The sequence below is a fragment of the Diaporthe batatas genome (assembly GCF_019321695.1).
Source record: "Diaporthe batatas strain CRI 302-4 chromosome Unknown Contig00003, whole genome shotgun sequence".
NCBI lineage: Eukaryota > Fungi > Ascomycota > Sordariomycetes > Diaporthales > Diaporthaceae > Diaporthe > Diaporthe batatas.
This window is the reverse complement of record NW_025408550.1, coordinates 6,388,494-6,402,048: the sequence shown is the minus strand read 5'-3', so window position 1 is coordinate 6,402,048 and position 13,555 is coordinate 6,388,494. Positions and strand designations below refer to the sequence as shown.

At 57.2% G+C, this 13,555-nt stretch overlaps 1 protein-coding gene across 1 annotated transcript; it reads right to left on the bottom strand.

Annotated features, from left to right (window-relative positions):
* Window positions 1-7,918: 7,918 nt before the first annotated feature.
* On the bottom strand, window positions 7,919-10,168 carry KVR01_002217 (uncharacterized protein). The gene is made up of 3 exons (XM_044794679.1): window positions 9,420-10,168; window positions 9,251-9,348; window positions 7,919-9,178 (listed from the first exon to the last, which is right to left on the bottom strand). The coding sequence occupies exons 1-3, from the start codon at window positions 9,672-9,674 to the stop codon at window positions 8,455-8,457; spliced, it is 1,077 nt and encodes a 358-aa protein (XP_044647232.1). The 5' UTR covers window positions 9,675-10,168; the 3' UTR covers window positions 7,919-8,454.
* Between the last annotated feature and the right edge of the window lie 3,387 nt (window positions 10,169-13,555).

Below are 13,555 nucleotides of genomic sequence, written 5' to 3'. Positions count from 1 at the left end.
CGTTCGTGAGCATCTTTTCTAGTAAAGGATGAGTGATGACTGTAGGCGAACCGTTGCCCATCTGATAGACAGTGTTACATGTCTGAAACGTATCGGACCACTATGTGGCACTTTACAGCCAAAAATATGAACCGATGGACCATAAAGAGCACGACTGATCACATCCTTACCTACACATGGTAGCCATGATAGAGTATGCCAACACGGTACCGCATCAGTCTCAGCATTGAAAGATACGCCACCCATAACGGTACTGAGCGTAGCGAAGGTTTTACGCGGATAGATGGCCTACGTACCTAGGTACGGAAAGACTCGAAAATGCGAGGCTGAGCAATCGGGCTCAGGGACTTCAGGCCCCTGGTGAAGTCTACGAAACTCAGAGCATCCCGACCTCCCACACGCCCGGATTCAGGTCGGAGCCCGGCTGTGAAAGTAGGCCGGATCATGTCATGACATGCTTTTGTAAAGTTTCCTGGGAGTATCAGGCTCGGGATTCAATAATGCAAGTGAACCACGGATGTCTGTCAGTCGCCGAAGTGTGACCCGGGTGGTCGTGGGGTGCCGAGAAATCATGACGGTCGGCGGGTGTTTGGGCCGACGCGCCGAACATGACGGACCAACGCCATGAGGTATTAGTGAAAAGTCAAAAGAGGCGCAGGTAGTATCACAAGAGGCGAAGAGATATTCATCGACGTAGCATGCAGTCTCAGGAGTGACAACATCGGGGCACCGGAAACCGCACCCGTCTCGGAAATCTGCCACGGTACCTAGTGACACATTTACTAGCAATATTTATGCGTTCGGATAGCGTTAATGCATAGAGTCAATAAAATAAGGGTTACCCATACCGTGGGGGTGAAGAAGAAAAAAAAGGAAAACCACGTGTGACAAGCTTCCGCCGCCTCCAGAAATAGTGTCGTCGGCTGGCCAGCCAGTCCAGACAATGGCCCCGCGGGAGTTCCGACGGCCTCGGGATGCTTTCAGCCGTTGTAATTCGGGATCGAAAAAAGTGTCCGAACGAATCTCTTCTTTCGACACGGACAGAGCGTGTTGAGCCGCCCGAGGAAGTCCCCGAGATCCCCCAAAAATTTGTAGCCTCGGCGCCGAACAGCGCCGGAGACAGGCCGGCCCTCGGCAACGCCTGTTTAACCAGGCTCTATTGACATGTACGGAGTACACCACAATACCTTCACCTTGCTGTAACCTTGATAGACCGGACAGTTGCCTGCCCTGCGCATTGCCATGCTACCACGTTGCTGTTCGGTGGGCACGGAAGGGCAGGTGGCCATTCTGCAATGGCACGGCGCAGTGGCCGGAAATAGCCTCGGGCGCAGTTCGGCACGAGGCAGACATCACAGGCGAGGGCCGGGGGAAGCCACGGTCCCATCCAGCAGACAGAAGCGCACGGCAGTTCAGAGCGCATCTGTGTGGGAGGAACAGCAACAAGATTTCGGGGGGATCATCTTTCAGCCCTTTTGAACCCCGTCGACACGTGGGAGGTTGAGCGCGAGAAAAAGGAGGGATGGGCCCGAGGAACCATCCAGCGGGAAAAGCTTCAGGGGCACCGCGGGCCGCCAGCCAATAGTTTTACACGGATCATCGAGACCGGGGGCCTGCCGGGGCCGCGGGAGGTGAGGCTGCTGCAGCGGCTGAGTTTCTCGGGACCCCAAACAGGCGCTCGCTCGACAATGTATCGTGCTGGTTCCCCGAAGTACCTGTCAATTGCAACGCTGAGGAAGGCCATCGGCCATCCCAATCTCGTTTGTGGTAGCAACGCCTAATTATGCGAATGCGAAGCGAAGCCTTGGTACCCAGTCGAACAATCTGGCTGGGTACCGGACTCGAAGCGACAGAGTTTGTCTAATTTTACACTGGGTCTGCGAGATCACGATGGGGGATGGGGGAACACTTGCCAGAGTGAATTTGTGTTTACTCTAACTGTTTTAAGGTTTTCCTCACGGTAGTATCCGTCGCGGTTAGAGGGGCCAGCAGGTGCATCGAATTTTGGTCGAGTGCAACGTGCAAACCTTCATCGCCATGTGGCTGATCATCATCAAAACTCCACACCCTTGGCGCCAAATGCCCTTTTTCTTCCTTCTCTTGCTCCTTCACCCAAGACGGGCTGAACGGGACGCCTTACGGCCTGAGTCTCCCAGCCTTGGCAATGAGGCCACTCGAGGCGCAGGTACTCCGTAGACATGCCAAGACAGCAGAGGCCCGGCGAGGGCCAGAGCATGACAAGTAACACAGTAGGGCTGCCGCAACAGCACGGCAACATGAGCACGGCCCGGTGTTGAGGAGCAAGACAGACAGACCCCCTTTTTGGCAAGGATGCGATTTGGGACATGGGCAGAGCTCTGAGTCACGACCATTCGCGGGAAAAAAGCAACCGGCTGTCAATTCGCATTAACACGACGACCTATGCCGTGCAGAGTTCAACCGTCTCATTCGATTGTTTTGTCAACAAAGCCGCTGAATAACCGGCCAGTGGTGGGGGGCCCCTTTGATGGTGCGTCAAGGGTTTCTCGAAGTTTGTTTTTCTATAAATGGCTCCCGAGTGAAGTGGCCTTCCCAACGAGCTGATAAGGTTGAAGTTAAGGCGTGTCATGCGCTCAAGGTGCCCGACAAAGGCTGCCCGGAGGCTAACTACACTATTAACCCATAAATCAACCAAGAGCTTCCAGCAACTCTGCTTTTTAAGCTTTTGCCTGTCATATCCGCCGCCGTCGGCCAGGTCCATGGGGCAATATAGGGGGCAAGAAAAATCCACCATGATCCACCAGATTAATATATGCTCAGGCACAGGAGCCAGCCCTGTTGCTGCACGGACAGGACGGGTTTGTCAACATGAGGCAGCCCGTCAGATTTAAGCATACTAGTTGATGGGGCTCTCATTTCAGCACCGAGGTGTAACAGATTTCGCATGCACACACACAAACGGGGCGAACCGCCCCGGGGAATACGACTCTTGCAGTAGCAGCAGCCGCAATGAACCAATTTCACAAGCAAAACAAAACCTCCACAAAACGCGCGCGGCGGCCGATCACGGTGGGCGTCTGTGCGTGGGCATGAGATGAGCCGAAGAGATCAGCGCAGAAACGCGAAGCTTAGGTTCAACTATGCGCTGTCCTCCGCGGGGGGGGGCTGCTGAGTTTAGAGTTTCGGGGACATTTACACAGTAGTCATGTCGTGCCTCGGGTGGGCATTATACGGGGGTGCGTGCAGAGTGTCTGTCTGCTTGTGACAATGTTGTTGGTGCGTTTATGTCATATCCTTGGGGGCATGGGCCCACGAGATGGAAAATTCAACAAGTAGCACTCAGGAACACGCTTTCGCAACAGGTCGGCGGCTGTCGTTTAGTACTCGGACGCATTGGAGGGAGGTCTTCGGACAAGATGCAACCCCGCCCCGGCGGCCGGGAGGCTCCAGTGGCCCGGGTTGACCATAGTGCTCCGTACTACACCGTACATGTGGTGGGATCTATCCTCTTCCGGATTAGGACGGTTCTGCCTGGGCTCGGGATGACGCGAGGAGGAGGGGGAAAAAATCAGAAAATCCCCGGCATTTGTCATGAGGGCTCTGGACCGGGCTTGGACGAATTGTAATCCTACAGGTGGATGACTCCCAACGGCGTCAAGGGGCTGAAATGGCCATAAGTCCGGTCCAGCGACCAGGGGGGCGGGTTGATGCGTTGGCTTATTCTTGACCCACCGGAGAAAAGTGTCCGAGTCGGATTGGGGGTCTGCACGTAGTGCTCCGGATGAACTTGAAATCCCGAGGCATGCGGAATTTCGCTTCCGATGGCCTCTCGGGAGAAAAAGGGGGGGGTGTGGCTTGCCAATTCGGGATGCTGTTGGTGCCGCAATTGGCTGCAGTACGATTGACTTTGCACACCTGTTGGCAATGGCATAGACGTGTTGATACGCGGCTCGTGGGGCGTCAGCATCCGGGGACAGGACGAGTCATAATGGGCTCAGCGTTGGTGAACAGACAATCCCAAGGGGGGACAAGGCGCGGCGTGAAGCCTGTGGGGACAAAGACAAAGAAACTTGAAGATGCCTAGGTAGGTAGGTAGCCCCAACGGTGTCTCACTCGAATATGCTTCGGCCAGTGTCTATCGAAGTTGAAGGTCTACGCCCGCACAGTAATATCGATGCGAATGCGACGAGGCTGAACTTGGCCGGTGCGGTAAGCGCCACGCGTTCGTCTCCAGCAAGTCCTGCGCCGCGCTGCCAAGGCCCGAAGCAGAGCCAACAATGATCCATCCCATGTGTGTGTATATGTGTGAGTGTGTAAGAGTGTGTGCGCGCGTGAGTGGACGTCTGGCCCCCATACGGCGATGCCCGATACCAGATTGGGAAACACGGGGCCGGTAGAGTTGGGCAAAGGCATTGACAGCCCACCGGACCCAGGTGCCCAGTGCCCAGCTCCGGCCTCCGCTCCGCCGTCTTCTGGAAGCAAGCGCGGGGGGGAGGTGGCAGGGGCCGGGGGCCGTCGACGGTGCCATGGCTGTCCCTCACGCCCGCGCAACCAGAAATAGATAGACGCATCTAGTGTGGTACATGTGTGGCCGGGCACACGCCCTGAATCTTGCTATGGCATACGGATATATCGCATCCAGCATTGATGTGGCGTGCAAGGGGACTCCCGTCCCCGAAGCCCGCTCGCCAGGCACAGAACAAGCAAATGCTCACACAGTCAGGCACCCGGCCAACGTAAGAGGGGTGATACGGTGGCTTGGGAAAGGATCATTGGATCCCATAGCCCAGGTGAGGATCGGGGACTTGCCGTCAGCGTGGCCCCCTTGTTGATGACCAGTACCCGCAGGATAGGCATGCCTGTTGTTCGAAGTTGATGGCTGTGCCTGGACTATTTGCTTGGTTCCCATCCTGCTCAGATGTCCATTTCCACATCGGGACCCATCTGGCGAGGCAGGCGAGGCCATATAAGCCGGGGCTGGGTTGGACAAACGATACGCCTCACTGGCCCAGGGCGAGAGTATGCATCAAATCTTATCGCAGCACACGTGTGTGCCAGGTGACGTGACTGCTACTCGACCATTTGCGCCCTGGCATCCTTAGCACGCCAAACGCACACGTCTTGTGACACGACAAGGACGGGGGAGGGAAGAGCATGGTGATCGGCGACCTCGTCCAGTTGGACCTGTGACGGGAGCTACCGTCCCATGTTGACGCGCAACTCTATTCCGCACGAGGCAGGAAAAATGGAAAACACCACATGTGTGCGTGTCCAAGCAAGAGTGTTTCGTCCCTCGTCGTCGAGCCCCCAAGGGGGTGGCGATTGGCAGGAATAGAGTTTAGTCTCTGCAGTAGCTCCCGTCACGAGCAGCAAACAAGGGCCAAAACAACAGGCGGGGTCCGCAAGTTCAGAAGGGAGAGGTCGGGGTGAGAAATCCCCTACTTGTTATCAGCAGTGGTATCCGTATAGTTGCCGACACCACACTTGCGTAGTAGGGCTCCGATATGTTTTTGCTGTTGGATCGCGCCGGCGCTGGGGCGCCCACTCGTGACCACCACGCCCTCCAGCCAGCCAGCCTGCTCACTCCCGCCTGCTCTCGGCCGATCACTGTCTCAAGCTCGCGAGACATAGGGATCGTCGCCCTCCAAGCCCCCGTCCGACTCACCTGGGCACTCGGCAAACAGGCATTGCCACATGTTCGCCCAGGATACCAACATTGGAAATGAGAGAGAACACACACCCAAGCAGCCCGAGCCATTTCAGCCTGGCATGGGTTTCACCCGACCCCATGCGGTATCCATCTGGGGGGCTCACAGGGTAACAGGAGGTTCATAACAGCATGGCTTGCAGGGGATAGGGTGAACACCCGGTGTAAGTGATATATATGACCCGACTTGGAATACTAGCGTGCAGCCCTCGCATTGCCGTCGGCACCCAAGCACACAAAGAAACTCCAGCACCTGAGCACAAACCAGAACGGCTCGAGTGCTCCTGCCAACCGGCGATCGGTCATCATAAGGTGCCCGGGCCCCAGCAGTCTGGGTAGGTAGGTGTACGCCGTAGCTTGGAAAGGGTACGCACACAGCACAGCGTCGCCCCTTTAGCCTTGGCCCCAGCCCCAGCCCCAGCCCTAGTGAAAGAAGTGCGGATACGTGCGTAACATGCGTATTCGCGCAAAGGTTATTCGACCCCTCATCCTTACCTGTAGACCCCTCGAGCGAGTCAACGCAGACTCTCACGAAATAAGGCGATGGGAGAACAATGGGTCAAATTGTCAACCATTAGCATCGGCTGGTCCTTGGCACAGGGCAAGTGGTTCAAGCAGAATGACTCTCCTTAGGGGTCCCAAGGGGGGTGGATGGGAGGGGAGGAGAGGAGACGAAGGCTATTTGCGTGCACTGTCTGGTGCAGTGCTAAAGAACAAGTGCTATGTAGTAAGAGCGCGGTCGGGCAGTAGTCGTGTAATACGCCCGCCACGTCAGACCGGCGTGTCTGCACAGCACAGGCCAAAAGGACAAAGGACCGTACTATAGACTGTAAGACTGCAAGTGCTGTGGTTGTCTGGAGAGCCCCTGTTCGTCCAAGAGCCGCGGCCATACTGTAACGGGACCAGCCTCACGCCCTCTCGAGGGGTGCCTAGCCGGCGGGGATAGGCGGGTATGTACACTACTCGGTGAGATGGTGCACGGATGCTTGGATTCATGGTCCACAGTCTGTATCTCCCTGTCTCACTCCTTACTCGACGCTCACATGCATTGTCGCGAGCGCCGAGGGCTCAGTGTAGTGTATACCTACCTACCATCGATCCTGCCGTTCCATGCATCCTCTTGCTTTTGCATGCAGTAGCGCAGACCGGGAAGGTGGGGGGGAGGCAGAGCTGCGAGGTTCAAACGTGAAAGATGAGTTTGTTGAGGGAGGCAAGGCGGGACCACCTGAGCAAGAGCGCCCGCCAAGGCGTCTCGGTATCGCATCTGATTGCGGGTGCCGCGCGGGACAAAGAACGGGGGTGCAGCAGCACAACGTTGGGGCTCAGGGCTCACGGCAGGGGTCCGACGTTGTCACCGTGGTGGTGATGATGGTGGTGATGATAACAATAATAATAAGCAGGGCGAGCGGACTCAAGCTTTGAGAGGTCGCCGGCGCTGTGGGGGGGGGGGGGCGTGTGGGCAGCAAGACCCTGTTGCACGTTTCGCCTTGGGCTGTGCCCGCAGAAACTGCCCGCCAGCAAACTGACAGCGTGGGATTGATTAATCAGCCCTCCCCTGGTCGTCCCAGCGAGACAAGAGTCGCTCCGAACTGGACCCCGAGGAATCCCCACCGTGGCATTGGGCGCACACTATCCGTAACTAGCAAATAGGCCAGACACAACTCAACATGGACGTCTTCGCAGTACAGTAAGACGATAAGCAAGCGAGGGCAAATACGGAGGCATGGCACGCCGTTGGTTTTTGCTGACGGGGGTCTCCTTGGATCCTGCAAATCACCAACAGTCACCCACTCGCGCCTCCGCGGGCAAAAGAAAAAAAAAAAGAAGAAGAAGAAAAAGAACTACCAGAGCTGGATGGAATCCTCGCCTCCCCACCCCCACCCTTGCTTGTACCGCATAGTATTCCGTACTGAGCGAGGTACACGGTCGAGACAGCAGCAGCAGCAGCAGCAGCAGCAGCAGCAGCAGCAGCAGCGGCTTTCGGCGCCGATCCAAACGCCGTTGCGGTACGTACCGAGCTACCGGGTTTCGCTGTGCCACCTGTTTGGTACGCTATCAGCCACTATGATTTCGCGTTGCTCACCAACGACATGTCAGACCGACATGGATGCTGGCCGAACCTGCGCCCTTTCTGTAGTGGAACCCCTGCCGAGGATGTCTGATGGAATTAATCCCTGGTCCACTTTTTCTTACCATTTGCTCTTCACGTCGGACACGCGAGTTTGGTGCGAGGTTTCGGTGGGGACTTTGGTTCCTTCTTTTTTTTGGGGGGGAATCATTAACTTCATTCTCTCGAGCAGACGTGCTTCGACGAGCGCGCACCGGTGAAGGTTTTTTGCCCTCTCCTTCCTCAGAAGAGTTGAGAAGTTGACACATCGTACAATCAATACACCCTTGACCAGGTAGAACAAAAATGGAGGAAAAAAAAGTGAAAACATCGGCTCCCCATACCATTAGCATACATCCAATCCAACAAGCGTCTTGCTTGTCGTTTTTCTGGTAGGGGAACAAAACCCAAATACCCTGCCCTAGAGTGAACGCCTTGCCATAAAGCCCGTGAGTTAGGGAGAGACACCATCATCCGGCTCTTGTGACTCCTACTATGTCCAAGTTGATTGATAGACATGCGTCCCCGTCATAGCCCAAAGTGCCGCCTGCCCGTCCCGGTCATCGTGTTGCCCAGCCCAGCCCAGCCCAGCCCAGCCACTATCCTCGGTATCGTAACGTGGAAATCGTGTCCGGTCCCCGCCGTCGCCGCCGGCCCTTTCTCATAGTCGCATACCTTCTGGGTCAAACCCAGAGTAGATCATTGGGTCACCGATACCCAGCATTACTTCCGGATTGGGACATGACAGGACATGTGGCTTGATGGTACCAAATTCCGACTCGAGAAGCCCCTGGTTCAGCATGTCCATGCCTGCGAATGCCCCTGTTGTCTGTATAAACTGCTGTTCATATCCCATCGATGGCGCCCGCATCCAGGGCGCGAAGGAGGCAGGCACGTGCTGCGCCGGTGACGTGCTCGGGAGGCTGTCTGTGGATGGTGCTGAGTAGCCGTCGAACGAGTCGTACGTCAGGCTCGCCGGCGACAGGGTCATGGTGCTGCTTGCCTGGCGGCCACCGCCGAATGCTGCCTTGCGGTAGTCCTCAAAGTCGGAGTGGTCCAGGTCCGAGGAGCTCGCGCGGTCCGTCCTCGCGTCGTGCTCGGCGCCGAGCCCCGCCTTCTCATGCTGCTGTTGCTCCTCGAGCTGGCGTGCGAGTTCCGACAGGCCTTGCTCATCCTCTGGGAAGACGGAGTGGACGGGGAGGTCGATATCGCTGTTGGGTCGTATGCAGCCAAGCTTCTGGGCGATGTTGTGGATTACGGGCTGGCCGCGGTCGTTGAGGTCAGGCTCGCCGAGGTCCCATTGCTGGCCGTTGCGGACCATCGAGTACAGCTTGTGCACGGTGGCGATGAGGGCAAACTGAGTGTTCTCAAGAACCTCGGCATATCTGTGAGATATCGTGTGAGCCAGGACGCCTACCAACTGCGCGGTGGGGGAGGGGGGTTGTGTGTGCGCATACCCTCGAGGCAACTGCTTGAATTCCGTCTTCTTTCTCGTGCCCGCTGTGCACACAAGACCGTCGTCCTTGCATCTCTTGCATGGGAATTCACCATCACACTGTTCGCTGTCAGCGGGCCGGGCCTTGCGACATGGACAGGGATGAAATGAGATTTGCAATTTTTGTTTACCTTTGTCTTCTTCATTCTACACCTCTCACATGCCTTCCATACCCTCTTGTGCCTCGCATCAGCCATTGAGTGTGTGGACTGGCTGTCTGACGGCATTGGCGAGTGGATGTGTGAGTGGGACATGTTTGTGCTTGAACGCTTGGTGACACGGTGCGCGGGCTTGGTGGACTTCGCGCCGGGACTATGCCTCTTCGCCGTTGTCTGGTGTGGTTTGTGTTGTCCATCCAGGGGAGGACTGGGTAGACTGTGTTCCATTTTTGCGTGCGGTGTCACGGAGGGCCACTGTGGGCGGAGATGATATGAGATGTGAGGCGACGTGGAGCTAGTGTGGGCGACCCGTGTAAGTCGGGCCAGTCGAACCAAGTGTGCCTCAAAGACGGAGCTTCACAAGGGACAACACTGTGTGTATGATGTATGATGTGGTGATGATATGTGGCAATGGATTGGTTTGTTTCGAGGTCGAGTGGGATGTGTTAGAGAGAGAAGCAGTGTGAGATGTGGACGGATGGGGGTGGCTTGACGTGGGATTAATAATGGTGAGTGAACAGACTGCGAGGTGCGAGACTCAAGGTGGTGCAAAGGCGTTGGATGGAGATGGAGATTATGTGATATGTAATGGATTTCCGGGCTGGTAATAATGATGCTGTCAGTCAGAACAGCGAGGTACAAGGAAGGGTACAAGGGTACGGGGCGACAAGGGTACAGGGGTGGTGGAAGGTACAGCGGTACAGCGGTCCAGCGAAAGTTCGGCGCCGTTCGAGGGGGGGGTCCCACCCCAACCTTAAGCAGAGGTACCCCTGCCGCGAGATGGGGCCCTAGGCGTTGCTGGGCTGAGGGAAAAGCAGCTGGGGTGTGTGCGCAGCGCCTGGCAGCGCTGAAGCCCCAGGCGGGTTTTAACGGTCGGCGAGTTGTTTAAGTCCGAGAACGGACAGATTGAAGGGGCCAGCGGCCGCGCTGCGGACAAGTCCAGTAAGGTAGACTCGAGGTCACGCTGAGAATAACCACACTCCTGAGAAGCTTTAACGGCCAACAGAGGCCATCCTGGGCTCTTGTTTTCCGAAGACTCTGCTGTCCCCCAGCGACCCAGCGACCCTCAAACCCTCAATTCTGGCATGTGTCGTGTCCTCCCCTTGGGGTCTCTCGACCTGCGGAATTACGGAATTGGTGCGGGCTATTATGTTCCTGACTATGTAATGTCATGGTCAGACCGCACCGCACTGCACCAGGCCATAATAATAGACACACACAAACAAACACACACACGAGCGCAGGCCGAGAGAGTCACGGCCAAGGCACTGCAAGGCCCTTGGCACCACCACCACCACCACCCAGACAGGCTGTTGTGATTTGAAATTTGCAGATGCGTATAACGTGCTCAGATCGCAACGGGAGGGCCTCGATACCACGGTGTCAAACACGCACGTGGCCCACAAGTGGTGCCATTGGTGCCATCGCACCTGGGCTGCCCTTGGACGAGGCCTTCGCCAGCTCCAAGCTCTTGGAAAGGCTTGGGCGCCAAGGGCGGTGGTGGACCGTTGTGGTGCCCAGAGGCTGGCGGGCACAAGACGAAATGAACCTGCTCCCAATCAGGTAGGCAATGGGCAGGTTATGATTCTGCCCTGGCGGGTTCAGGCAAACTCAGCACCATGAAGCCCCCCAGCGCGCGGCCAAGGCTTGCAATGGTCGGCCTGGTGTGGCTTGTCTTGTTGTCTCCATCTGGTGGATGCGGTCTGGGCCTGCCTGGCTCACCCCGTCTGCCTGTCAAATCTGCCATGACGAGGAGGATTCCATGCGTTCCTGTCGTCGAACCTTGCGACGCCGATCAGTGGGCGAGCGACAGGTGCACCACAACCCGCCACCCCCCTGCCAGTGACCCCAAGGTACTCGTGAGTACGTATCGATACATCGGGGTGCAGGACGGAGCGGAGCCCGAGGCGGTACGGAGGACTGCGTACTGCTATCAATGAGTAAGCCCTGCAGCCGCCAAGGGCAGGGAGTCAAAAACCCATCTCATTAGCATGCAACAATTTTGCGGTGCAGACAGCTGGGGAATAAAAACAAACCCATCCTGTTTGCCTGCCGACCCCTGGGCGAGACTGTGTGTCGGCCAGAAGTGTTTGTCTGTCACAAGCCTTGGGGGCGGTAGTCTGTACTCTCACCATCGTCTATCATCATCATCATCATCATCGTGCCGAAACGAGTACGATAGCGACACCTTCACAGGCCTGCGTTAGCATCTCTCCCTCCTGACAATTGTCTCCGGAGCTCAGGGGGGTGGCCCTGTCAGGGCAGCGTCTCGGGCAGGGCATGACATCAATATTAAGGTTCGGCGGAGCATCTCGACCTCAGAGCCCTCCTTCCGCATCTTTGCTTGAATGCTGCAGAGGCCAGGGCCGATCGCGATGACAAGCAAGATCTCGTGGCCCGCTGGCTGCCAAGCGCGGCGGAGACGGGGCCATATCAGAGAACCGCAGAAGCGCCGTGGCTGACAGGGCCCATGAAGCTGGTCGACTGGTATGATTCCGGAGACAGCTCCGGCGGCGCGGTGAACCTTGTGTGCCCGGCAGAGGCACGTGGGAGACGGCCATGAGCAAGGCCCGTGTGGCCGATGCTGAGACTACCTAGGTAGTGTGGTTCAATGTTGTTGATGCGTTTTTCGTCCGGCCCAATCCCACCCAAGGCCTACCCAGCAAGAATATATCGAGTCTCGGGCCAGCCTGCTCGGTCCAGCCTGCTCGGTCGCGCGGTTCGGACACACTCATCAGTCAGCGTCCCGAGAGCCTGGTCCGCAAAGCTTGACGTCTCTCTGTCCTGAAGTCCCCTCGAGTGCTGTCTCTGCGCGGCCGAGCCCCATGTCAGCACGGCCAGATCTGGCAGTCAGCAGTGTGTGCCCTTTCCCGACTCCGCCATGCCCGTCTCAAATCGGCCGTGAGGCTCGGGGGTCCAACGGCCTGCAGGTGCCAAGCCTGCAACCGCATTTGAAATCCAAGACATGGGTTTCAACATTGCTTACAGATCGCAATCTTGTGCAGCTACGGACTTCACGACACGTCCTGCTTCCCCCGAGACCCCGACTGCCGACTACCGATGGGTGGGGGGTGGAAGGGGGGGGCGTGTGGTTTTTCTTCTAGTGTACGTGAATTTCTCACTCTTTTGTGCGCCCCTCTGATCTTATCCTATGGGCCATATCCATGTCCATGTCCATGTCCAAGCATGCCTTATTTTTCTAGACTACCTAGTGGGTGCTTGAGTAGGCATAAACAGGGACGTCGATGTTGTTCAACATCACCACCACAGAATACCACCCGCACCGCCACTCCCACGTGCCATACTCACAAAAGGTTCCGCGAATTTGTAATCCTTCGATCCCTTCTGCCGGCGACCGTGCTCTCGGGTATCACAGCACCCCGCGCCTTGGATCTTGGGGCCGCATTAGACTCTGGGGCGACCCAGGCCGTCGGTCAGGGCCGTCATGTCAGGTCAGGAGGCCAGGCCACGCACGTCCAGGGGCAATGACAGCTCCAAGCTGCAAGCTGCAAGCTGCCGCCGTCATCGACCCTGCACTCTGGAGCTGTGCACTAGTCGGCGGTCGGGGCCCGTTTCGGTTCCGCTGCAGTCACTTGCCTCGGCCCCAGAATTGCTTGTTTACTACTACTACTACCTCTTCTGCCTCTATACCTGGGTATGTAGGTACCAAGTATGTGTGTAGTAGATCCTTCGTTTCATGCTCGAGACTGTCTGGCAGTTGACCACCCTGCCCCCATGGATCGTGACATCTTGACCATTGGCCGGGCCCGCACCGGCCCCGGATCGGTACCGGGAGCGGATTGGCGCTGGGCTTCTGGAGCATGCAGCAGTCGGGCTCGCGCCTTTCCACGACCGCGAGCCTGGGCTGGTTGGTGCATGGCCGCGGTGTTACGGGCTGCTCCACGATCCCCTCCGCGTCAGAGGGGACCACCATCCCCTCTAACCCCCTGACCTGGTCAACATGTCCACGAGGCTGAATTAGGGTTGTAGCTCCCCCTTCCACCCGGCTTGTTGTCGTCGACAAGCCGGCCCCACCAGCCCGTGCAATCCTCAGAGCCCACGGCTCGTTTCCTACTCGCCAGTCTGCCTCCCCGAGTTCCATGCCCCAG